This window comes from Somniosus microcephalus, chromosome 4 (assembly GCF_052327205.1).
Source record: "Somniosus microcephalus isolate GS21.2 chromosome 4, FLI_Smic_1.0, whole genome shotgun sequence".
Lineage (NCBI taxonomy): Eukaryota > Metazoa > Chordata > Chondrichthyes > Squaliformes > Somniosidae > Somniosus > Somniosus microcephalus.
In genome coordinates this window covers 73,937,284-73,963,216 of record NC_140990.1, presented here as the reverse complement: position 1 = coordinate 73,963,216, position 25,933 = coordinate 73,937,284, and the positions used below count along the sequence as shown (strand labels likewise).

General features: G+C 45.9%; 1 protein-coding gene and 1 pseudogene across 1 annotated transcript in view; one reads left to right on the top strand and one right to left on the bottom strand.

Moving 5' to 3' along the window:
• Positions 1 to 9,848, top strand: part of LOC147119234 (uncharacterized) — a 101,081-nt gene extending 91,233 nt beyond the window's left edge. Inside the window, exons 2-3 of the mRNA XM_085984913.1 lie at positions 9,190 to 9,244; positions 9,748 to 9,848. Coding sequence (XP_085841039.1) covers positions 9,190 to 9,244; positions 9,748 to 9,848 — 156 coding nt within the window. The remainder of the gene's footprint in view (positions 1 to 9,189; positions 9,245 to 9,747) is intronic.
• LOC147119233 (uncharacterized) lies at positions 472 to 25,933 on the bottom strand (annotated as a pseudogene).

Below are 25,933 nucleotides of genomic sequence, written 5' to 3'. Positions count from 1 at the left end.
CTGCCATCTGGGAGACGCTACAGATGCATTTGCACCCGAATGACCAGATTTAGGAACAGCTCCTTTCCCAGGGCTGTCATCCTACTGAACTCTGCTAATAAATTCTAAAGCCTGCACATCTGTCAATGCACTTTATTATGTTTATGTTTATGTTACAAGCCAAATGTATGTTAAATGTCTTAATCAAAATGTACACTCTCGGGAGCCGCAAGCTTACATTTCGTTGTACTGCACTTGTGCACTAACAATGACAATAAAGTTGATTATTATTATTATTATTGCTGTCAGTGAAGAGAGACAAGAAAGACCAAAGTGCTGTTTGCCCCTCTCAGTGTGGCCCTGAGGGACTGTGTCCAGCTGAAATTCTGTTCCATCCATACCATCCTTCCCCCAGATTGTCCTTTCTGAGCTCCAGCCAGGTGATGCTAAACATTGGGTGGGAAAGAAAAAAATCTACAACAATGTGTTTAAAACAAAGCTGATTTATTTGACATCTATCCAGAATATTAATAACCCCTATAACTGGGCTGGAGTTTAACATCAGCAGAAACAAACTGTCATAATGAACATGGTTCAGTCCTGGATATGATTAACAGCAGCAATAACAGCAGAATCCAACCCCTGCAGTCACTTGTAAACTCGCTGGTGTCTCAGAAGGTTGGATGACTGAGTGAATCCCTTCCCACACACAGAGCAGGTGAACGGTCTCTCAGCAGTGTGAATTCGCTGGTGTGTCAGCAGGTGAGATGAACGAGTGAATCCCTTCCCACACATGGAGCAGGAGAACAGCCTCTCCCCAGAGTGAACTTGCTGATGTTTCAACAGGTCGGATGACTGAATGAATCCCTTCCCACACACGGAGCAGGTGAACGGCCTCTCCCCAGTGTGAACATGCTGGTGTTTCAGTAGGTGGGATGAACAAGTGAATCCCTTCACACACATGGAGCAGGTGAACGGCCTCTCCCCAGTGTGAACATGCTGGTGTCTCAGAAGGTCGGATGACTGAGTGAATCCCTTCCCGCACACAGAGCAGGTGAACGGCCTCTCCCCAGTGTGAACCCGCTGGTGTCTCAGCAGATCCTTATTTCTATTAAATCTCTTCTCACAGTCAGAACATTTAAAAGGTCTATCCCCAGTGTGAACTCGCTGGTGTGTCAGCAAGTGGGATGTACGACTGAATCCCTTCCCACACACGGAGCAGGTGAAGAGCCTCTCCCCAGAGTGAACTTGCTGGTGTTTCAACAGGTTGGATGACTGAATGAATCCCTTCCCACACACGGAGCAGGTGAATGGCCTCTCCCCAGAGTGAACTCGCTGGTGTCTCAGTAGATCCTTTTTTCTTTTAAATCTCTTCTAACAGCCAGAACATTTAAAAGGTCTCTTATCAGTGTGGACAAGCTGGTGTGTCAGCAGGTGGGATGAGCGAGTGAATCGCTTCCCATAGACGGAGCAGGTGAACGGCCTCTCCCCAGTGTGAGTGCGCTGGTGCACAGTGAGGTCAGATGATCGCCTGAACCCAGTCCCGCAGTGAGAGCACTTGAATGGTCTCTCGTCAGTGTGAACACTTTGATGGCACATCAGTTTCCCGGAACTTTTACAGCACTTCCCACAGTCCGGGCATTTAAAAGGTCTCTCATCAGTGTGAACTTGCCAGTGTTGCAGCAGATTGGATGAATTAGTGAATCCCTTCCCACACAGGGAGCAGGTAAACGGCCTCTCCCCAGTGTGAACTCGCTGGTGTGTCAGCAGGTGGGATGACCATGTGAATCCTTTCCCGCAAACGGAGCAGGTGAACGGCCTCTCCCTGGTGTGTATGCGCTTGTGTCTCAACAGGCCAGAGGATTGGCTGAATCCTTGTCCACATACAGAACATGTGTACGGTTTCTCCCCGCTGTGAACGGTGCTTTTTGCTTCCATGATCAAAGGGTAATGATATTCAGATCCTGATGAATCGAGTGACTCTGTCAGATCTTGAAGTGATGTTTGGTTTGAGTTCCCCGTCTGCAAATCCTATTCTTCTAATACCCTGTAGAATGAGTTTAAAACAGGAAAAATGGAACGTAAGAGAGAACCCACAAAAACACAAAGGCAGGTTGTGAAATTGAGCTCAATTAATCTGGTCATTTGTGGGGCCGGCAGTAGAAAAATGTCAGCATGAAAGGTGCCAAATAAAAGCGGAGACACTCAATGTTTTCAAGGGGAGACTGGAGAGGCACTTGGGAGAAATAAACTTACAGGGCTACGGGGATAGAGCGGGGGAATGGGACTGATTGGATTGCTCTACAGAGAGCCGGCACGGACTCGATGGGCCGAAAGGCCTCCTGTGCCGTTATGACTCCAAGAGATTGTCACAAAAACCCAACTGGTTCACTAAATGTCCTTCAGTAGCCTCTATGGGAGGAGAGAGAGGTGGACGGGGTGAAGGCGAGGGACTTTATTCATCTGCAACCTGACCAGAACTTTGACAGAACCTCCCAAACGCGCGACCTCTACCACCTTGAAGGACAAGGTGTATGGGAACAGCATCACCTCCAAGTTCCCCTCCAAGTCACACACCAACCTTGGACATATATCGTCATTCCTTCATCGTCGCTGGGTGAAAATCCTGGAATTCCTTACCTGGCAGCAATGTGGGAGCATCTTCACCACACGGACTGCAGTGGTTCATGAAGGGCGTCCAGCTTCACCTTCTCACCGGGCAACTGGGGATTGACAACGTCTTACGACGCCCACACCCCACGAATGAATTCAAAAAATCTGTAGATGTAAAATAGATTAAAAGCCTTACCAGAAATACTTGTTCCTAAAACAATACTCTTTTACATTGTAGGGACAGTGTCTGTTTAACAACCTAATCTCCCCCAGAATCCACCTCCCTTGACAGTCTCACATTGGAAATTGTTGGGTCCTCCTGGGCTCAGAAATACTGGGGGTTAAACCCAGCAGCTTCTCCTCCATCTCAAACTGAAGCAACAAAAAGACCTACACAGGAGGCCAGGGGCCGACTACCGCATCCAGCGCCCGCCCTGATACAAGCCGGCTCTGGATTAACGGCTCTGCTGTGTCGATCCAGTTGTGGTTTCTCCTGTCCGGTCACTCCCGCGCATGCTCAGCTCACACTGCCATGTGATTGACGGGAGCTCCGGACCAATAGAAAGAGGGGGCGGGGTGGGGCGGGAGGACAGAATGGGCGGCGGGTCCTCCAACCAATCAGAATGTAGGAAGGGCGGGGTTTGACTTTTAACACTGAACAATAGAAGGTGAGCTGAGCATGCGCAGGCGGCGGTGACCAGGAGAGACAATCATTGACTCATTGATTTTATTCTCACTCTGCACACAGCGGGTGTAGAACTAAACCCAACCAGAGTAGAGGGAGGGGGAAAACTGGGAGTGGAGGAAAGAAATGTTGGAGATGGTGCGATGGGTTTGGATTTCAGCACAGGGAGGAGGGAGAGTGTGTGGGACAGGGATTTTACAGCTTTGGGGGAACAAGAGAGGAAAGAATGTTTGATAGAAACTAGAATTGTCTGTTCTGAATTTCTATCCTGCACTTACAGTGATGAACATAAGAACATAAGAACATAAGAAATAGGAGCAGGAGTAGGCCAATCGGCCCCTCGAGCCTGCTCCACCATTCAATAAGATCATGGCTGATCTGATCCTAACCTCAAATCTTCTATCACTCTCCATCCCACCTGAGCCCATGTGATCTCCCGGGAGAGGCGAAAAACCACATAAAAAACCCAATGGCCAATTTGGGAGAAAAAATCTGGGAAATTCCTCTCCGACCCATCTAGGCGATCGAAATTCTTCCAGGAGATCACTCTGTCCCTTTATTTTCTGCAGTACTTACCTTCTGTAAAGGCGATCTCCACCCCAGCCAGGAACAGGAATAAAACCATCTCCTGAAATCTAACACAGAATTAGAACACAGTAGGAGCAGAACCAGGCTACACGGCCCCTGGGCCCGCTCCACTACCCACAGGGCCATGACCATTCCGAACCTGGACTCATGTCCAATTTCCTGCCCGCTCCCCGTAACCCTTAATTCCCTTTACTTCTAGGAAACTATCTATTTCTGTTTTAAATTTATTTAATGATGTAGCTTCCACAGCTTTCTGGGGCAGCAAATTCCACAAACCTACCACCCTCTGAGTGAAGAAGTTTCTCCTCATCTCAGTTTTGAAAGAACAGCCCCTTATTTTAAGATTATGCCCCCTAGTTCTAGTTTCACCCATCATTGGGAACATCCTCACCGCATCCACCCGATCAAGCCCCTTCACAATCTCATATGTTTCAATAAGATCGCCTCTCATTCTTCTGAACTCGAATGAGTAGAGTCCCAATCTACTCAACCTCTTCTCATATGACCACCCCCTCATCCCCGGGATTAACCGAGTGAACCTTCTTTGTACTGATTCGAGAGCAAGTATGTCTTTTCTTAAGTATGGACATCAAAACTATATGTAGTATTCCAGGTGCGGCCTCACCAATACCTTGTACAACTGAAGCAATACCTCCCTGTTTTAATATTCTATCCCCCTAGCAATAAAAGCCAACATTCCATTGGCCTTCTTGATCACTTGCTGCACCTGCATACTAACTTTTTGGGTTTTGTGCACCAGGACCCCCAGATCCCTTTGTACTACAGTACTTTCCAGTTTCTTGCCATTAAGATAATAAATTGCTCTATGATTTTTCCTGCCAAAGTGCATAACCTCACACTTTCCAGTATTGTATTCCATCTGCCAAATCTCTGCCCACTTACTTAGCCTGTCTATGTCACTTTGCAGGTTTTTTATGTCCTCCTCACTCACTACTTTCCCTGCCATCTTTGTATCATCTGCAAACTTTGATATGTTACACTCGGTCCCCTCCTCCAAATCGTTAATATAGATTGTAAAGAGTTGGGGACCCAGCACTGACCCCTGCGGAACACCACTAGTTACTGATTGCCAGTCTGAGAATGAACCATTTATCCCAACTCTCTGTTTTCTGTTAGAGAGCCAATCCTCCACCCACGCCAGAATATTACCCCCAATCCCGTGATTTTTTATCTTGAGCAATAATCTTTTGTGTGGCACCTTGTCAAATGCCTTTTGAAAGTCTAAATACACTACGTCCACTGGTTCTCCTTTATCCACCCTGTATGTTACTTCCTCAAAGAACTCAAGGAAATTTGTCAAACATGACTTCCCCTTCATGAAACCATGCTGAGTTTGTCCTATTAAATTATGTTTATCCAAATGTCCCATTACTGTCTCCTTAATAATGGACTCTAACATTTTACCAACCACAGATGTTAGGCTAACAGGTCTATAGTTTCCAGCCTTCTGCCCAATAACCTTTTTAAATAAGGGTGTTACATTAGCACTTTCCCAATCTGCCAGGACATTTGCTGAGTCCAGGGAGTTTTGGAAAATTATTACCAATGCATCCACAATCCCTACTGCCACTTCCCTCAAGACCCTAGGATGTAAGCCATCAGGTCCAGGGGATTTATCCAGCTTAAGTCCCATTATTTTACCAAGTACTCCTTCCTTAGTGATTTTAATTGTATTTAGCTCCTCTCCCCCTAGAGCCCCCTGTTTGTCCAGTGTTGGGATATTCTTAGTGTCCTCTACTGTAAAGACTGATACAAAATATTTGCTCAGCGTTATTGCCATCTCCATGTTTCCCACCATTAATTTCCCGGTCTCATCCTCTAAGGGACCAACATTTACTTTAGCCACACTTTTTCTTTTTATATAACTATCGAAACTTTTGCTATCTGTTTCTATATTTTTTGCTAATTTACTTTCATAATCTATCTTCCCTTTCTTAATCAATCTTTTAGTTATTTTTTGCTGTCTTTTAAAGACTTCCCAATCTTCTATCTTCCCACTAGATTTGGCTACCTTATATGCCCTTGTTTTTAGTCGGATACTATGCTTAATTACTTTACTTAGCCACGGATGGCTATCTTTTCTTTTACACGCTTATTTCCTCTGTGGAATATTTTATTTTTGGAAGTTGTAAAATAACTCCTTAAATGTACACCACTGATCATGTACCGTCTTACCCTTTAATCTATTTTCCCGGTCCACTCGAATCAATTCCGTTCTCATACCTTCATAGTCTCCTTTATTCAAGCTCAGCACGCTTGTTTGAAATCCAACCTTCTCACCCTCTACTTGAATATGGAATTCAACCATATTATGGTCACTCATTCCAAGGGGATCCTTTACCAAGACATTTTTAATTAATCCTGTCTCATTACACAGGACCAAATCTAAGGTTGCTTGCCCCCTGGTCGGTTCAGTTACATACTGCTCAAGAAACCCATCCCTAATGCACTCAATGAACTCATCCTCAAGGCTGCTTTGCCCAGTTTGATTTGTCCAGTTAATATGATAGTTAAAATCCCCCATAATTATAGCTGTTCCCTTATTACAAGCCTCAATTATTTCCTGATTAATACTCGGTCCAACAGAGTTGCAACTGTTCAGAGGCCTATAGACTACGCCCACTAGTGTTTTTTTCCCCTTATTATTCCTTACCTCCACCCAAACTGTTTCACTATCCTGCTCCTTTGACCCAATATCATTTCTCTGTATTATAGTGATTCCTTCCTTTAGTAACATAGCTTCCCCTCCCTTCCTGCCTGTCCTTCCTGATTGTTAAATAACCTGGTATGTTTAATTCCCAGTCATGGTCACCCTGCAGCCATGTTTCTGTAATGGCCACAAGATCATACCCATATGTAGTTATTTGCGCCGTTAACTCATTCATTTTGTTACGAATGCTATGTGCATTCAGATAAAGAACTTTCAAATATGTTTTGTGACACTTAGTTCCTGTTTCTTCCCCTTTTACTACTTTACCTTTTACTCCATACCTTCTGTCCCTTCCTGACACGTTCTGGTTTTTAATTTCCCCACTGCTACCTAAGTCTATCACCTTCTCTGTTGTCATTTCTGTTATTTGCTCTCTAGAAACCTCCCCCCCACTAATTAGTTTAAAGCCCTCTCTACAGCCCTAGTTATATGATTCACCAGGACTCTAGTCCCAGCACTGGCCAAGTGGAGTCTGTCCCAACGGAACAGCTCCCTCCTGCCCCAGTACTGGTGCCAGTGTCCCAAGAAGCAAAACCAATTTCTCCCACACCAGTCTTTGAGCCACGCATTTAACTCTTTAATTTTATTTATCCTAGCCAAATTTGCTCGTGGCTCAGGTAATAACCCAGAGATTATTACCCTTGAGGTTCTGTTTTTTAATTTGACCCCTAGCTGCTCATACTCCTTTAACAGATCCTTCTTCCTTGTCCTATCTACGTCGTTTGTACCAACATGGACCACGACAACAGGATCCTCCCCCTCCCACTCCAAGTTTCTTTCCAGCCCAGAAGAGATGTCCTTAACCCTGGCACCGGGCAGGCAACACAGCCTTCGGGGCTCCCGCTCTTGACTGCAGAGAACCCTATCTATCCCCCTAATGATACTATCCCCTACCACTACAACATTTCTTTTTACTCCCTCCACTTGAATGGCCCCCTGCACCACGGTGCTGTGGCCAGGTTGCTCCTCCTCCCTGCAGTCCCCGCTCCCGCCCTCACAGGGAGTAAGAACCTCAATCCTGCTTGACAAGAGCAAGGGCTGCGGCTCCTTCAACACTACATCCTGGATCCCTGTACCTTCCTCACTCGTAGTCACACCGTCCTGTCCCTGTCCACAGACTACATCTGCAGTAATTAATTTCATAGGTGTGACCACCTCCTGAAACATAGACTCCAGGAACTTCTCTCCCTCCCTGATGTGTGGCAGTGTCTGAAGCTCAGTCTCAAGCTCTTTAACATGGAGCTTGAGTTCCTCTAGCAGCAAACACTTATCGCAAATGTAATCACCGTGAGCCTCAATGGGGTCCACCAGCTCCCACATTTCGCAACAGTGACACATCACCTGTTCACCCATATCTGTGTAATTAATTAAATTTCTTATTATTAGTTATGAAGACCCTCTGCCCCGATATAGATAATAATATTACACCGCTATTTAATAGGACTTACCAACTTAAAGGTATAGAAGAGAAGGAAGAGAACCTACCAACCAGTTGATCACCAACCTCCCTCGTGGAAGCTGTCTGAGGGACCTATCCGGTTGAATTGTCTCACTGCTCCACGTCCGCAGTGTTGGATTAGCCTGAGAGAGGGAAGCAAAACAGAGCAACAAGCACCCCCTCACCTCCCATTTGCCTGAACTCTGCCACTTACCAAACTCTACTTCCACTCAATGCGACTTGCACTCAGCCTGCCACACTAAGCCCGCCCCCTTTTATACCCGGATTCTACTTCCGGTTTCAACTCCCCAACAGCTTAATTTACTCTAAAAAATTAAACTTACTTCAAATCATTCACTTTTTTACTCACTAATATTCAGTAAATGCACTTAAAAGACTTTTTCTGCCACTTACCAAAGTCTGCTTAAACTCAATGTGATTGCTTTCGTAAACTCCTTTTACAGGGTATTAGAAGGGGAGGATTTGCTGACGGAAAACTCAAACCAATCATCACGTCAAGATCTGACAGAATCACTCGATTCATCAGGACCCGAATATCATCGGCCTTTGAATGTGGAAGGAGAAATGTTTGTCTGTTCTGTCTGTGGGAAAAGATTTCAAACATCAGTGTGACTGGAAAAGCACCGAGACACACACACCCGAGTGAGAGTGTTCCAGTGCACTGACTGTGGAAAGAGCTTTAACCAGTTACACAGCCTGAAAAAACATCACACCATTCACAGCGGGGAGAAACCGTACACGTGTTGTGTGTGTGGACGAGGCTTCAACTGATCGTCCAACCTGGAGAGACACAAGGACACCCGCACCATGGAGAAACCATGGAGATGTTGGGACTGTGGGAAGGGATTCAATTACCCTTCTGAGCTGGAAACTTATCGACGCAGTCACACTGGAGAGATGCCGTTCACCTGCCCGATGTGTGGGAAGGGATTCACTCAGTCATCCAGCCTTCATGCACACCAGTGAGTTCACACTGAAGAGAGACCGTTCAACTGCATTGAATGTGGGAAGGGATTTAATGCTTCCTCAAACCTCCTGACACACAGCGAGTTCACACTGAGGAGCAATCTTTTAAATGTTCTGACTGTGAGAAGAGCTTTAAAAGCACAAAGGATCTGTTGACGCACCTGCGAGTTCACACTGGGGAGAGACAGTTCACCTGCTCCATGTGTGGGAAGGGATTCACTCAGTCATCCCACCTTTGAACACATCAACTTGGTCACTCTGATAACAGACCTTTTAAGTGTTCTAACTGTGAGAAGAGCTTCAAAAGTAAAAGGGATTACTGGCACACCGATGCACTCACACTGGGGAGAGGCCATTCACCTGCTCCTTGTGTGGGAAGGGATTCACTTGTTCATCTCACCTTCTGACACACCAGCAAGTTCACACTGATAAGAGACCTTTTAAATCTTCTAACTGTGGGAAGAGCTTTAAAAGTAAAAAGGATTTACTGACACACCAACGCACTTACACCGGGGAGAGGCCATTCACCTGCTCTGTGTGTGGGAAAGGATTCACCCGTTCATCCCACCTGCTGAGACACCGGGGAGTTCACACTGGGGAGAGACTTTTCATCTGCTCTGTGTGGGGTAAGGGATTCACTCAGTCATCCCACCTCACTGATCACCAACTTGTTCACACTGATAACAGACCTTTCAAATGGTCTGACTGTGAGAAGAGATTTAAAAGCAGAAAGGATCTGCTCACACACCAGCGAGTTCACACTGGGGAGAGGCCATTCACCTGCTCTGAGTGTGGGAAGAGATTCACTCAGTCAAACAACCTGCTGAGACACCAGCGAGTTCACAAATGACTGCAGGGGTTGGACTCTGCTGTTATTGTTGTTGCTGATGTTAATAACCCCTATAACTGGGCTGGAGTTTAATATGCTGGATATATGTCAAAAGAAATCTGCTTTGATTTAAACACATTGTTGTAGATTATTGTCTTTCCCACCTGAGTGTTTAGTATCACCTGGCTGGAGCTCAGAAAGGACAATCTGAGGGAGGATCGTACATCGGGAACAGAACGTCAGCCTGGACACAGTCCTTCAGGGCCACACTGAGAGGGGCAAACGGCACTTTGGTCTTTCTCGTCTCTCTTCACTGACAGCAAAGTTGTCATGTGGGTTAATCTCGAGACCTGTAAGAAATGTGTCTCAGCCGCTCTCTTCCATGGTTCAGAGCTCCTAGGCACGGAACAGAAGGCTCCTTTACAACTGTGTTTAGAGTCAGGAAGAACAACGGTGAATGCTGGAAACGTGCTGTCAAATCAGAGATTGGTGTCAAACTGAGATCTGTTCCTGACTGAACGTGAAACAGATTTAAGTTTCCAGTCTAAAAATGACTGGTAATCATTGGACATGTTTGTGTGACAGTCCTGAGTCTACCATTTTAAGGCAGGTATTAACTCATTTGAAATAAACCCATTTAAAATAAATTGGTTAAAGTCTGCATTAAAATAACAGACGGAGTTCACAGGAGCCTGTTAACTGCTGGTACAATTAGACAACAGACATTTGATCTCCAGATAAAGAAGGACCTGCAGCGTGTTTCCAGGAATTCCCTGTTTTATTGATGTGTGTGTGTTAGACACCAGGATAACTAAAAATACACGACCCGGAACATCCACGGGGTGCGATCCCGACAGTTACTCTGGGATCACTCCCGCTGTGGAACTCCACCACTGACCCTGCTGAAGGTTGTAGGCTCAGGGAGTGGGGCCTCCAGGAGTGGACGGTAAGGAAGCTGGGTTTTGTTATCCTGACAAATATATGGCGAGGAACCAGAGGAATCCTTACTAAGGAACTGTCTGGGGTTTTAGCGGCCAGCGTAGGTCTCGGGGTGAATGATCCCTGACTCCCCGAACTGTCTTACATTGAACCCAGTTTGTAACAAGGTGAATTCAGTTTACAGGAGAATAGGGGCAAATATCACCCAGAATTTGAGGGAGTCAAAAGCAGCCATCAGAGAAGCCAAGAGATCTTTGGGAATGAAGATGCTGCACAATTGTTGTAATAATAGCAAAAGCTATTCCAGCTATGTCAGGAGTCAGAAGACACAGTTACATAGAGTTACATAGAATTACAGAGTCTACAGCACAGGAACAGGCCATTCGGCCCAACTGGTCACTGCCGGTGTTTCTGCTCCACACGAGTCTCCTCACACCACTCTTCATCTAACCCTATTAGCATATCCTTCTATTCCTTTCTCCCTCATGTGCTTATCTACCTTCCCCATGAATGTATCTGTGCTATTCACCTCAACTACTCCTTGTGGTAGCACGTTCCACATTCTGACCTCTCCTTGGGTAAAGAAGTTTCTCCTGAATTCCCCATTGGATTTATTAGAGACTGTTATATTTATTGTTAGATCCGTGTGTTAATGGAGACACGGAATGTAGGAGTTGATTTAACAAGTGTTTACTGAACAAAGTCTGGAGGTGAACTAACTACACAAGACGCTATACAGGCTTATATACCCGAGTGGTCACTACTGGTACTACAGTACACAGGGGCTTCAAAAACATAGTTCCTCCTAAAGGTACATACACTAAAATTCCTCCCTTTTTAGATAAATAGTACATAACATTTTAAGTAATCATTAAATAACATTTTTACAAGAATAATAATCTACAAATTTGCTGAAGTTAATCAATTACAAATTCAGTCTCTCTGGAGGCTTCCTGACTCGGTCCGGATAACGCCTCGGTGGTGCAGTAGGTTCTTTTGGCAAGGTCGATTCGGCTTCAATGCCAGTGTCGGGTTCATCTGGTTCCAGTATCACCGGATCGGAGGTAGATACTATGGGTATCTCTGCTTCATCACTAGGCGTATAGAGTTGTGGTGTAGGTTGTCCTTTTCGGATGACTCTATGATCTGGTCAGCATGGCACCTTATTATGCTTTCTCAATGTCCACGGTATACATCAGCGGTCCTAGTCGTGTGCAAATAGTTCCAGGCTGCCATTTCTCAGTACGGTAGTCCTGGGCCAAAACTGGTTGACCTATCTGGAAGGTTCTAGTTGGCCTTTCATTCATGCTTTGAAATTGTCGGTTCTCTACGTCCCTTCTGACGTTTGGCTTGACCAAATCCAGCCGGCATCTTAGTCTTCTATTGAAAAACATCATGACGAGGGTTTGGTTTGTAACCACATGTGTTGAATTCCTGTATGCAAACAAGAAGTTATCTACCTTATGTTGTAGATTTATGTCTTCATTACCCATGGCCTTTATGGCCTTCTTGAAGGTCTGGACAAACCTTTCAGCTAATCCATTTGTGGCGGGATGGTATGGGGAGGACGTGTAGTGCTTAACCCCATTGTTTTTTAAGAACTTCCTGAATTCTTCGGATACAAATTGCGGTCCATTATCAGAACAGATCTGTTCAGGCAGCCCATTCCTGGCAAATATGGTCCTTAATACTGTGATGGTTTTTTCCGTGGTGGTGGAGGACATCTTTATTAACTCCGGCCACATGGAGTGTGCATCCACCGCGATTAAGAACATTGAGTCCATAAATGGACCAGCAAAGTCGATATGTACCCTTTGCCATGGAGATGAGGGCCACTCCCATGGATGTAGAGGGGCTTGTGGTGGGGCGTTTTGGACCTTCTGGCATCCTAGGCAGCTCTTGGTCATTTCTTCGATGTCTCCATCGATACCTGGCCACCACACAAACGCTCTGGCTAAGTTCTTCATTTTCACTCCACCCAGATGCCCCTTGTGAAGCTCCTTTAGCACTTTATCCTTGAGTTTGGGTGGAATCACCACTCTGGATCCACACATCAAGGTTCCTCGGCACACTGACAGCTGTTCTCTTCTTTGCGAGAATGTTGGCAACAGTGGTTCGCCATGTGCTGGCCATCCCTTCACCGTTAAATCGTAGACTCGTGAGAGAGTCAGGTCATTTCTCGTTTCCTTTTCAATGGTAGAATTTGTCACCAGTAGACATTCCACTATGGTCGAGTGGAACATCTCCACTGGGTCCACTGTAGGCGCCTCTTCTACCGTTGGCAACGGTAGGCGCGATAACCCGTCAGCATTCCCATGCTGTTTTGTTCCTTTGTATCCTACGTTATATTGGTGTGCCCCTAGGAAAAGGGACCACCTCTGTAGCCTTTGCGCTGTCATAATGGGAACGCCCTTTTTAGGGTTGAATATGGAGATGAGGGGTTGATGGTCAGTCAACAAGGTAAATTTTTGTCCGTGTAGGTAATGGTTGAATTTCTTCACCCCCCACACCAGGCTGAGTGCCTCCCTGTCGATCTGGGCATAGTTATGCTCAGCTGAGTTCAATGAGCGTGATGCAAAAGCTATCGGCCGCTCCGAGCCATCAGGGAATCTATGCGATAATACCGCTCCCACGCCGTAAGGGGATGCATCGCACGCCAGTCTGATTGGCAGTGATGGGTTGTAATGAGCCAACACTTCCCTGGACGTGATCAAGCCTGTGCATTTATGGAAGGCACGTTTACAGTCTTCGCTCCATTTCCAAACTACTCCCATTTGTAGCAGTGTGTTAAGAGGGTGCAGAACCATTGACAAGTTCGCTAAAAATTTATGATAGTAATTTATTAATCCCAGGAACGACCTTAATTGTGAAACATTTTCAGGCGCGGGGGCTTTTACGACCGCTTCAATTTTTTCAGGTGACTTATGCAACCCTTCTTTGTTAATGACATGGCCACAATATGATATTTGTTTCTGGAAAAATTTGCACTTGGGGCGATTTGCTTGTAGGCCCCGTTCTCTCAGCCTCGTGAGCACCTGCTCCAAATTGGCAAGGTGCTCGTTGTCGTTTTCTCCTGTTACAAGGATGTCGTCTCGGTAGCATTGAGTCCCCGGAATCCCTTGCAGGACTTGCTCCATAGTTCTTTGCCAGATAGCCGGAGCTGATGCCACTCCGAAAACCAGTCGATTGTACTGGTACAGGCCTTTGTGCCTTTGTGTGTGTTTATCGTGAGATACTTTTTAGAGGCCTCCTCAACCTCCATCTGTAGATATGCCTGTGCTAAGTCAGTTTTGGTGAAACGTTTCCCTCCGGATAGCGAGGCGAAAATATCTCCTATCCCCGGAAGAGGATACTGTACCGTGTGAAGAACCGGGTTTACAGTCACCTTGAAGTCCCCACAGATGCGAATTTTTCTCTGTTCTTCAGATTTATCATTATTCAACGTTTTCTTCATGACCGGGACAATGGGTGTTGCCCACTCGCTCCAATCTATCTTGGATAACACGCCTGCTTTTTCCAAATTCTCCAGCTCTGCCTCGATGGCTGGACGAATTGCATATGGCACCGGCCTTGCCTTAAAAAACTTGGGAATTGCCGCATCTTCCACTTTTATTGAGGCGGTGGCGCCTTTCAGGCTTCCTAGTTCCTGTTGAAACACTACTTTGGCGTTAGCCAAGATTTCTTTTAATCGTCCAGGTATGACATCATCATCATTTTTTTTCTTACTGGTCACCGTCAGTGCCTGAATGGAGTGCCAGTCTAAACGTATCTTTCTGATCCATTCACGTTCCAACAACGGTGGACCACCATCTTGCAGAACGTAAATACAACTTCTGTATTTCCTTGCCGTTGTATACAATTCAATTCAATTCAATTCAAATCGCTTTATTGGCATGATAAGTTACATCTTATGTTGCCAAAGCATCAAAATACATTTATGGTTTACCACATAAACGCAGTTCTATTCATACAGTGTATAAAGAGGTATATCCCTGAGTGTATAAATATACATTCGCATTGTTTATATATATTCTTTTCTTAGTTTACTGGTTGGCTCTCTGTTCATGGCAAGCTGTAACATAGCGTGCCGCCAGTGTTATACAGCTTCTCTCCTCTCCCAGTAGGAATGGGAGTTTTTGGTTGTCATTCAGATTTCTGAAATCAGGGCATATTTGTGAGAATCTTTGGTAGAAATTCTCCCTGATGCCCTGATATTTTCCACAAGCTGTGAGGAAGTGCATCTCTGTCTCCACCACTCCCTGACTGCAGTGCGAGCATATCCTGTCCTCTCTTGGCAGCCTGGTCTGCCTGTGTCTGCCTTTTTCGATCGCTAGGCTATGTTCGCTAAGTCTGTACCTTGTCAAGGTTCTTCTCAGTTTGTTATCCTTTACCATGGTCAGGTAATCAGCTATGTTGTATTGTCTGTTTAGGGCCAAGTAGCAATTGAGTTTGCTTTGGGTTTTTGTTGTTTCTGCCCAATATGTCAGATATTTTTCCTTTTGCTTAGCGACGATTGTGTTGGGTCGAATTCTTTGTGTTACCCTGTCACTGTCCTGGGGCTGGTTATTGTTAGTATTGTTAGTAGTTACTTCACTGAGTCCCAGGACTAGTTGACTGAGGGTATTCTTCTTTATGGTCAGCTCTTGGCATTTCAGGGCGTCGTAGTGATAGCATTGGGGATTGCTCATTTGTAGGTGATTCCAAAATTTGGTGGCTCTTTTTTGGATAGTGATTATTAATGGATATTGGCCTAGTTCCGCCCTGCATGCATTGTTTACTGTTTTCCTTTGAGTCCGGAGGATACTTTTACAGAATTCTGCATGTAGGATCTCAATTGGGTGTTTGTCCCATTTTGCAAATTCTTGTTGAGTTAGCGGTCCCCATACCTCACTGCCATAGAGTGCAATTGGTTCAATTACTGATTTGAAAATTTTGAGCCAAATGCTAATTGGGATTTCTATTTGGATTGATTTTTTGATGGCATAGAAAGCCCTTCTTGCTTTCTCTTTCAGTTCATTCACAGCCAGTTTGAAGTTTCCCGTAGAACTGATTTTTAAGCCCAAGTATGTGTAGTTAGTGGTTTGTTCAATTTTGGTTGTTCCTACTGTGAAATTTATTTTGGGTCCCTGATGTTTGGATCTTTGCTGGAACACAAGGACTTTGGTTTTTTGGGGATTTATTGTCAGGGCCCAAGTCTGGCAGTACGACTCCAGCAGGTCCAGGTTTTGCTGTAGCCCCTCTTTAGTAGGTGACAGCAGAACCAGGTCGTCTGCATAGAGGAGGAATTTAACCTTGGATTCATATAGGGTGAGGCCGGGTGCTGTAGATTGTTCAAGTAGTTTTGCCAATCCATTTATGTAAATATTAAAGAGTATACAACAGGCACCCTTATTTTCCCTCTGGGGTATACTTTCTGCCCCGTATATGTCTTCAAGATAATGGATGTGTCTTTCAAAGGTATATGCGGAAATAGCCGCTCGTAACCCCGTCGACTCATGACGGTCAGAGCTGATCCTGTATCTAGCTCCATTTTGACTGGGGACCCCGCTATCGTGAGGGTAACCCAAATGGTCTGGTAATCTTCTTTGGCAATTACATTATGTAATTTGAGACAGCTTAGTCTCTTGTTTCCGGAGTCGCTATCGCTCTTCTGGTCTTCGGAGCTACTGTCCGTCATCATTTGTACCTTTCTGTACTTTTCCTTATTGACCTTTTTACTGTCAGCGGATTTTTTTCCAGATCTGCATACATGTGCAATGTGTCCCATCTTTCCGCATTGTCTGCATGATTTGTCCTTGAACCAGCTGTCCTTCTGGTCATGGGTGGATCTGCCGCAGCGATAACACCTCTCGAAACTCCGTGTCATTTCATGGGTGCCGAAGTCCTGTGGCTTTTGCTGTATCTCTGCAGCTCCTCTTGCTGCTGCTTCGTATGATACAGCCATACTGAAAGCCTTGTCCAGTGTCAAATCTTTCTCAGAAAGTAGTCTTTTCTGTGTTCCTTCGCTTAGGAGACCGCAGACGAATTTGTCTCGTAGAGAATCTGCCAGTCCTGCCCCGAATTGGCAGTGCTTTGACAGTTTTCATAATTCGGTGAGGTAATCAGTGTTACTTTCATTCTTGTGCTGATTCCTCCTGAAGAATTTGAATCATTCCGCTATCAGCAGCGGTTTTGGGTTTAAGTGCTCCTGTAAGGTATCAACAATCTCCTTAAAATTCTTGTCCATCGGTTTGGCTGGAGTGATCAAGTTTCGTAACAGCCCGTATGTCCTTGCGCCCATCAGATTTAGAAGTACCGATGCCTTTTTATCATCCGCTACTTCATTCGCCTTACAATATACCTCCACTCGTTCCACATATGTGGTCCAATCTTCTATATCACTATCGAAAGCAGTAATATTGCCAGTCTACGGCATCTTGAAAATCTAAAATGGCGCCTCCCGCGCTTTTCCTTCTTCCCCGCCGAGTCAAGATGGCGCCTCCCGCGCTTTCCACCCGCTGCCGCTGCTGCCAACGCTGCTCTCCACGGTTCCTGTTGCGACCTGCAGCTTTTCGCGGTATTTCTATTTTTCTTCTTTTTTTTAATATATATCTTTTAAACAGTTTCTCCGTTACTTGGAGAACCGTTCCCATCGTGGAGCGGACCCTCTGGGACTTTCCCCTCCCTCTGCTCGGTCCGAACGCCGACCTGCTTTGCAGCACCGGCCGCCTCCTGAGTGTTCCACCCTCTGTCTCTCTTTGCTTCTGCTTTCCGACTCGCTGCCCGGCCCCGCTGCAGAGCCACCCGATCGAGCCCCAGCCCGCCGCAGCCCAGGAAGGATCAGTGCACTACCTGCCACCAGCCCGTTTAGCTGGTGAAACCACAGTTTTTTTTTTAGTTTTTTTTTTACTTGCTTCTGGCTTCGACCTTCGTCTGAGGAATCGATCTCCTTGAGGTGCTGCCGAATTTCAGGTAAATTCGTTTCTAACTCGTCGCCACTGTTAGATCCGTGTGTTAATGGAGACATGGAATGCAGGAGTTGATTTAACAAGTGTTTACTGAACAAAGTCTGGAGGTGAACTAACTACACAAGACGCTATACAGGCTTATATACCCGAGTGGTCACTACTGGTACTACAGTACACAGGGGCTTCAAAAACATAGTTCCTCTTAAAGGTACATACACTACATTTATGACCTGTAGTTTTGGACTCCCCCACAAGTGGAAACATTTTCTCCAGGTCCACCCGATATAACCTTTTCATCATCTTAAAGGCCTTTATCGGGCCTCTTTATTCTAGAGAAAAGAGCCCCAGCCTCTTCAGACTTTCCTGATAAATATATCCTCTCAGTTCTAGGATCATCCTTGCAAATCTTTTTGCATCTTCTCCAGTGCCTCGACATCCTTTTTATATAATATGGAGTCCAGAACTGCTCACAGTTCTCCAAGTGTAGTCTAACCAAGGTTCAGTACAAGTTTAAAATAACTTCTCTGCTTTTCAATTCTATCCCTCTAGAAATGACCCCAGTCCATTGTTTGCTCCTGTTATGGCCTCCTTAACCTGCATCACTACTTTTAGTGATTTGTGAATCTGTGCCCCCGAGATCCCTTTGCTCCTCTGTCGCATTTGGACTCTTATTTTCAAAATAGCATGTGGCCTCCTTATTCTTCCTACCAAAACACACCACCACCTCACACGGATCTATATTGAAATTCATTTGCCAATTACACTCCCATTCTGCAAGTTTGTTAATGTCTTCTTGAATTTTGTCGCAGTCTTCTTCAGTATTAACTTTACCTCACAATTTGTTGTCATCGACAAAGTTTGAAATTGTACTTCTGATTCCCGAGTCCAAATAGTTTATGCAAATGGTGAACAACAGTGATCCCAGCACCGATCCCTGTGGAACACCACTTCCCACCTTTTGCCAGTTTTGAGTAGCTACTCCTAACCCCTACTCTCTGTTTCCTGTTTTGTGACACACTTGCTATCCATAAACAGTTTGTAAGATCGACAAGATGACCAAGGTCAGGCCGTGTGGAGTGAAGGGCCAGGCAGCAGAATGGATGGAAAGATGGCTACAAAACAGAAATCAGAGGGTTGGAGTTAAGGGAAGTTTGTAGCGACCTTTGTGTGTGTGTCACAAATAGATTTTGTTCTATTTTGAATAGAAATACAAAAGCTCTACTAGACATGTTAAACAATAGTTATTTAATCAGGGCTGCAGCTACTGAAAGGTTGACTGTACTGAGGTTTGTGGCCAGAGCTGGCAGACGTGTTGTTCTGAAGTCTGATGTCTCACACCTGAAGAGTCTGTTTATGTCGTGTTGTAATGACCTTTTTCTGTTCCTGGCGTCAGAAATAGAAATCAAAGGGAGATGATGCCCCACTCTGTTAATCAACTCTTTAACACATTCCCATGCATTTCCTTTCTTAATTTACAAAGATCACAACTCCATTAGTGAACAATGGATTGCCAGTCTGCCACCTTTTTAGTGAGGCTTGAAAGGATTCGCTGTGAAGCTACACCTGCCCATCTGTCTGTGTGTCACTGTGTTTGGATTGTGTTAGACAACAGTCCTAATATCTCGCCTACATCCGTTACAATTTTTGAAATGTTAGATTGCACTTGGAAGAAGTTGAGTTTCAATCTGACAATTCTGAAATTGGGAGCTGTTAATGATTTCTGTTTTTAATCTAACTATATAGTGATGTGATCAGTCAAAGCAAATTAAAAGATGCTGCTATTTACTGAACACAACTGAATAATTCTACAAGGATGCTATCGCAGTCTTCCTCAGTATTAACTACACCCCCCAATTTAGTGCCATCTGCAAATTTTAAAATTGTACTTCTGATTCCCAAGTCCAAATCATTCATGTAAACGGTGAACAACAGTGGTCCCAGCACCGATCCCCACGGAACACCACTTCCCACCTTCCGCCTGTCTGAGTAAATACCTTTAACTCATCCCGTCACTATAACTGGACTTGTCTCCATTCCTGTGTCGAGGGGATTGCTGTATCAGACGGGAGGGGCAACATTTGGGGACTCTCGATTCTCCACCAATTCCCATTCCCCTTCTTTCTGGTGGATAATGGAGGTGCCACTGTGTGTAATGTGCAAGTCAGTAAGAATTGTCAGTGAGAATTAATCAGCACTTTCTAATTGGAGATGTTAATCAGTGAAACCTTTCAGACACTGAATTGTAGATTTTGTACCAAAGATCAATTTAGGATTGAAGTAAAAGTTCATAATTTTATTTTAAAATAATTCAGGGACTCTCATCAGAAATTAAGGGGAAAGATCAGACAGCGGTTCTTAAACGAACACTGCAGCCCCGACAACTCAATCAGCTTTATATCCAGAATATTAAACTCCAGCCCAGCTATAGGGGCTATTAACATCAGCAGAAACAAACCCCAACTGTCAGAATGAACAAGGTTCAGTCCTGGATGTGATTAACAGCAGCAATAACAGCAAAATCCAACCTCTGCAGTCACTTGTGAACTCGCTGGTGTCTCAGCAGGTTGGATGACTGATTGAATCCCTTCCCACACATGGAGCAGGTGAACGGCCTCTCCCCAGTGTGAACTCGCTGGTGTGCCAGCAGGTTGGATGACTGAGTGAATCCCTTCCCACACACGGAGCTGGTGAATGGCATCTCCCCAGTGTGAACTCGCTGGTGTGTCAGCAGGTTGGATGACTGATTGAATCCCTTCCCACACACGGAGCAGGTGAATGGCCTCTCCCCAGTGTGAATGCACTGGTGTATCAGCAGGTTGGATGACTGAGTGAATCCCTTCCCACACACAGGGCAGGTGAATGGCATCTCCCCAGTGTGAATGCGCTGGTGTCTCAGAAGGTCAGAGGAATTAGTGAATCCTTTCTCACACACGGAGCAGGTGAACGGCCTCTCTGCAGTGTGAATGTGCTGGTGTATCAGCAGAGTTGATGAATTAGTGAATCCCTTCTCACACACAGAGCAGGTGTACGGTCTCTCCCCAGTGTGAACTCGCTGGTGTGCAATGAGGTGAGATGAGTGCCTGAACCTCTTCCCACAGTGAGAGCAACTGAACGGTCTCTCCTCTGTGTGAACTCGCTGGTGTGTCAGAAGATGGGATGACTGACTGAATCCCTTCCCACACTCGGAGCAGGTGAATGGCCTCTCCCCGGTGTGACTGCGTCGATGAGTTTCCAGCCAGGATGGGGAGCTGAATCACTTCCCACAGTCCCCACATTTCCACGGTTTCGCCGTGGTGCGGGTGTTCTTGTGTCTCTCCAGGTTGGACGATCAGTTGAAGACTTGTCCACACACACAACACGTGTACGGTTTCTCCCTACTGTGAATGGTGCGATGTTTTTTCAGGCTGTGTAACTGGTTAAAGCTCTTTCCACAGTCAGTGCACTGGAACACTCTCACTCGGGTGTGTGTGTCTCGGTGCTTTTCCAGTTACACTGGTCTTTGAAATCTTTTCCCACAGAAAAAACAGGCAAACATTTCTCCTTCCGCATTCAAAGACCGATGATATTCCCTGTAAAAGCAGTTTAAAAAAGGCATCACTGTAAGTTCAGGATTAAAATACAGAACAGATAATTCTAGTTTCTAGGGAACATTCTTTCCTCTCTTATTACATAGAATTACATAGATTGTACAGCACAGAAACAGGCCATTCGGCCCAACTGGTCCATGCGGTGTTTATTCTCCACACGAGCCTCCTCCCATCTCTCTTCATCTCACCCTATCAGCATCTCCTTCTATTCCTTACTCCCATGTGTTTATCCAACTCCCCCTTAAATACATCCCTGCTCTTCGCCTCAACTATTCCCTGTGGCAGCAAGTTCCACATTCTCAGCACTCTCTGGGTGAAGGAGTTTAATCTAAATAGGACTTTCCTGGGCAGCCAATCAGCACTGCTGCCTCTTTTGTGCATTTCCTGATGAGGCGAAACAGTTGATATTTTCTGATCAAAAAGAGCTGAGCTCGGCAGCATTCGTCCTGTTTTGCCTCCTTTGGAGACCAGGTGTACGAGCAGAATGAGCGCAGCCTTCACAGCAACCGCAATAAAATTGTTACAGTTGTGAAGGAACTTTGAGTAAGTGCACTGGACCATAAACAATGTATGTGTGTCAATTATTGTCTTATTACGCTACTGTAAATGTTTTTAAAGCTCTATATAAATGTAAATTGTTGTTGGTGTATAGAGTACTCTGTTGAAATTTAGTGAAATGATTGATAACCAAGGAAGATCATTTCTTTGTTTGGTGCTGTTAGTTTTCATAGAATCATGGAAGCGGACAGCACGAAGGAGGCCATTCGGCCCGTCGGGCCTGTGCTGGCTCTTAGAATGAGCACTCATGCTTAGTCCCACATCCCTGCTTGTTGTCCGTAACCCTGTAACATCCTCATCCTCAAGTACCCGCCCAACTCCCTTTTAAACTCATTGATGGAATCAGCTCATGACCTTTTCAGGTAGAGCGTTCCAGATCCCGACAACTCTCTGAGTTTTATTCAATTGTTGCCACAGTTGTCTTCTGCGAAGGTTTGATAATAAATGCATTTTGCTGTGAAAGCAATTAAAACATTCCTAGTATATAAATAGACAGATGCATCAAAATATTAAAATTGTGGGAGGAGGGCAGTGCTCCCCAGGGCCCAATAAACAATGGAATTCTTGTTTCCCAACCCAATGCTCAGAAGATGAAGTCCCAGAGCTGCCTCTGGCTCGGTTCCACCTGCCCTATTCTGACAAACTGAGGTGTTGGTCAGTGCACTGTGATTGCCCAGTGGGCAGAAAATAGCAAATCTAGAAATATGACCAAAATAACACATTTTAACCCCAAAGCTGTAAATCCCGGTCCCACACACTCTCCCTCCTCCCTGTGCTGAAATCCAAACCCCTCGCACCATCTCCAACATTTCTTTCCTCCACTCCCAGTTTTCCCCCTCCCTCTACTCTGGTTGGGTTCAATTCCACACCCGCTGTGTGCAGAGTGAGAATAAAATCAATGAGTCAATGATTGTCTCTCCTGGTCACTGGGACCCTGAAGCCCCGCCCACTCTCTGTTCCTGTACCAAGATGGCAGCACATGCGCGTAGGGGGACGATAGCCTAGTGGTAATGTCACTGGACTAGTAATCCAGAGGCCTGGACTAATGATCCGGAGATGTGAGTTGAAATCCCACCACAGCAGCTGGGGAATTTAAATTCAGTTAATTCAATAAATCTGGAACAAAAAGCTAATATCAGTAATGGTGACCATGAAACTATCAGACTGTCGTAAAAGCCCATCTGGTTCACTAATGTCCTTTCGGGAAGGAAATCTGCCATCCTTACCTGGTCTGGCCTATTGGTGACTCCAGACCTACAGGAATGTGGTTGACTCTTAACCGCCCTCTGAAATGGCCCAGTGAGTCACTCAGTTGTAACAAACCGCGACAACCTTCACCACACGGACTGCTGCGGTTTAAGAAGGCGGCTCACCACTGCCTTCTCCATGGCAACTAGTGGTGGGCAATAAATGCCGGCCTTGCCAGCGACGCCACATCCCAGAAACAAATTTTTAAAATCCCTCCCTGCCCAAGATGGCAGCCAGTGACCCCGCCCTGCCCAAGATGGCGGCCAGTGACCCCGCCCTGCCCAAGATGGCGGCCAGTGACCCCGCTGACCCGGGCGGCCGGGCCTGTCCCCGCGGGTAAACCCGGGGCCTGTGGGCTCTAATTCGGGGCCTGAGGCCTACACCGGGTGTTTATGAAGCTTCCCAGCCCACCCGCGGCTCCAATTCCTCCCTCTGTCCCCGGGAGAAAGCCTCACAGCCGCCGCCCCGCAGCTGGAAGAAGCCCGGCCTCGGGGGCTGTTATTCGGGCCTAAGGCCACAGCCCCTTCATGAAAAGCCGGCCTTGTGGTTTATTCTCCCACCGCGCCCTCTCGCCCTCTCCCACCGTGTCCGCTCTCTCCCGACCGCCATCTTCCTCCAGGCGGCCCAGGAACCCAGCTCTACTGTGCCTGCGCACCGGTCCCCCGTCACTCAGATAGGGCGTATTCCCAACCGCGCGGCATTCTGGGTACCCACAGCCACCATCGAGGATGTGAAGCAATTCCTGATAATTGATTCCTTTTTACGCATCAGCGGCCTATCCTCTAAATAATATGACGGGTCTTGGGTGAATGGAATGGTTGAGGAACAGAAGAGGTGCATTTGGACCAGGAAGTAAGGCAAGGAAAACATTTAAAAAATTATTTCATGGGATGTGGGCGTCACTAGCAAGACCAGCATTTATTGCCCATCCCTAGTTGCCCTTGAGAAGGAGGTGGTGAGCAGCCTTCTTGAACCACTGCAGTCTGTGTGGTGAAGGCACTCACACAGTGCTGTTCGGAAGGGAGTTCCCGGATTTTGACCCAGCGACGATGAAGGAACAGCGATATACTTCCAAGTCATGATGGTGTGTGACTTGGAGGGGATGGTGTTCCCATGCTCCTGCTGCCCTTATCCTTCTAGGTGAAAGATGTTGCAGGTTTGGGAGGTGCGACTGAAGAAGCCTTGTCGAGTTATATATAAAAAAAATAACCTGGTCGTTGACCTCTGCACCCCCGTTGACATCACAATCACTATTGAGACTGGGCACTTTAGGGATCAGTGATAGACGTGAGGACTGTAGTCAGGGTGATACAGTCAGAGGTTGGGGTTAGGGATTACGTTAATGATTCGGGTTAGGATCTTACATTTAGGCTACCAAGGCTAGGAGAGGCTCTCTGGAAGATATGGGGAGCTGGGACTTGTCCATGAGGGTAACCAAATTTATGAGAAATTAAAAATTCTAGCGTAAGACAGGAGAAATGGCCCAAAAATGGAACAATCAATAGCAGGAAATCCATTAGTCTCCTCTTATCATGGAAAAACCAAGGAATTGACACACTGTTTAAAACAAAGTTGATTTATTTGGTATATATCCAGAATCAACATCACTGAAACAGATTATCTGGTCATTATCACACTGCTGTTTGTGGGAGCTTGCTGTGCCCAAATTGGCTATCGCATTTCCTGCATTACATAGAAACATAGAAACACAGAAGATAGGAGCATGAGTAGGCCATTCGGCCCCTCGAGCCTGCTCCGCCATTCAATGAGATCATCGCTGATCATCCAAATTCAGTACCCTGTCCCTGCCTTCTCCCCATATCCCTTGGTCCCTTTAGCCTTAAGAAATATATCCAACTCCTTCTTGAATATATTTAATAAATTGGCCTCAACTGCCTTCTGTGGTAGAGAATTCCACAGGTTCCCCACTCTCTGGGTGAAGAAATTCCTCATCTCTGTCCTAAATAGCTTACCCCTTATCCTTAGACTGACCCCTGGTTACAACAGTGATTACAGTTAAAAAAAAGTATTTCATTGGCTGTAAAGTGCTTTGGGACGTCCGGTGGTCGTGAAAGGCGCTATATAAATGTAAGTCTTTCTTTTAATATTAAATTCCACCCCAGTTAGAAGGGTTATTAACACCAGCAGAGTGAACATAGTTCAGTCCTGGATGTGATTAACAGCAGAAAAACAGCAGAATCCAACCCCTGCTGTCACACATGAACTCGCTGGTGTGCCAGCAGGTTGGATGACTGGGAGAATTCCTTTGCACACACAGAGCAGATGAATGGCCTCCCCCTCGTGTGAACACACTGGTGTGCCATAAGGTTGGATGAGCGCCTGAACCTCTTCCCGCAGTGAGAGCAACTAAAAGGTCTCTCGTCAGTGTGAACTCGCTGGTGTTTACTCAGCTCACCAGCACTTTTAAAGCTGTTCCCACAGACAGAGCATTGAAAAGGCCGCTCCCCAGTGTGAACACGCTGGTGTTCAGTGAGATTCGATGAGTGCTTGGATCTCTTTTCGCAGTGAGAGCAACTGAATAGTCTCACTTCAGTGTGAACTCGCTGGTGTCTAATCAGTCCCTCAGAGCTTTTAAAGTTGTTCTCACAGACAGAGCATTTAAAAGGTTTCTCATCAGTGTGAACTCTCTGGTGTCTTATCAGGTGACATGGCCAAGTGAATTCCTTCCCACACATGGAACAGGTGAACGGCCTCTCCCCAGTGTGACTGCATTGATGAGTTTTCAGCTGGGACGGGGAACTGAATCCCTTCCCACAGTCCCCACATTTCCACTGTTTCTCCAT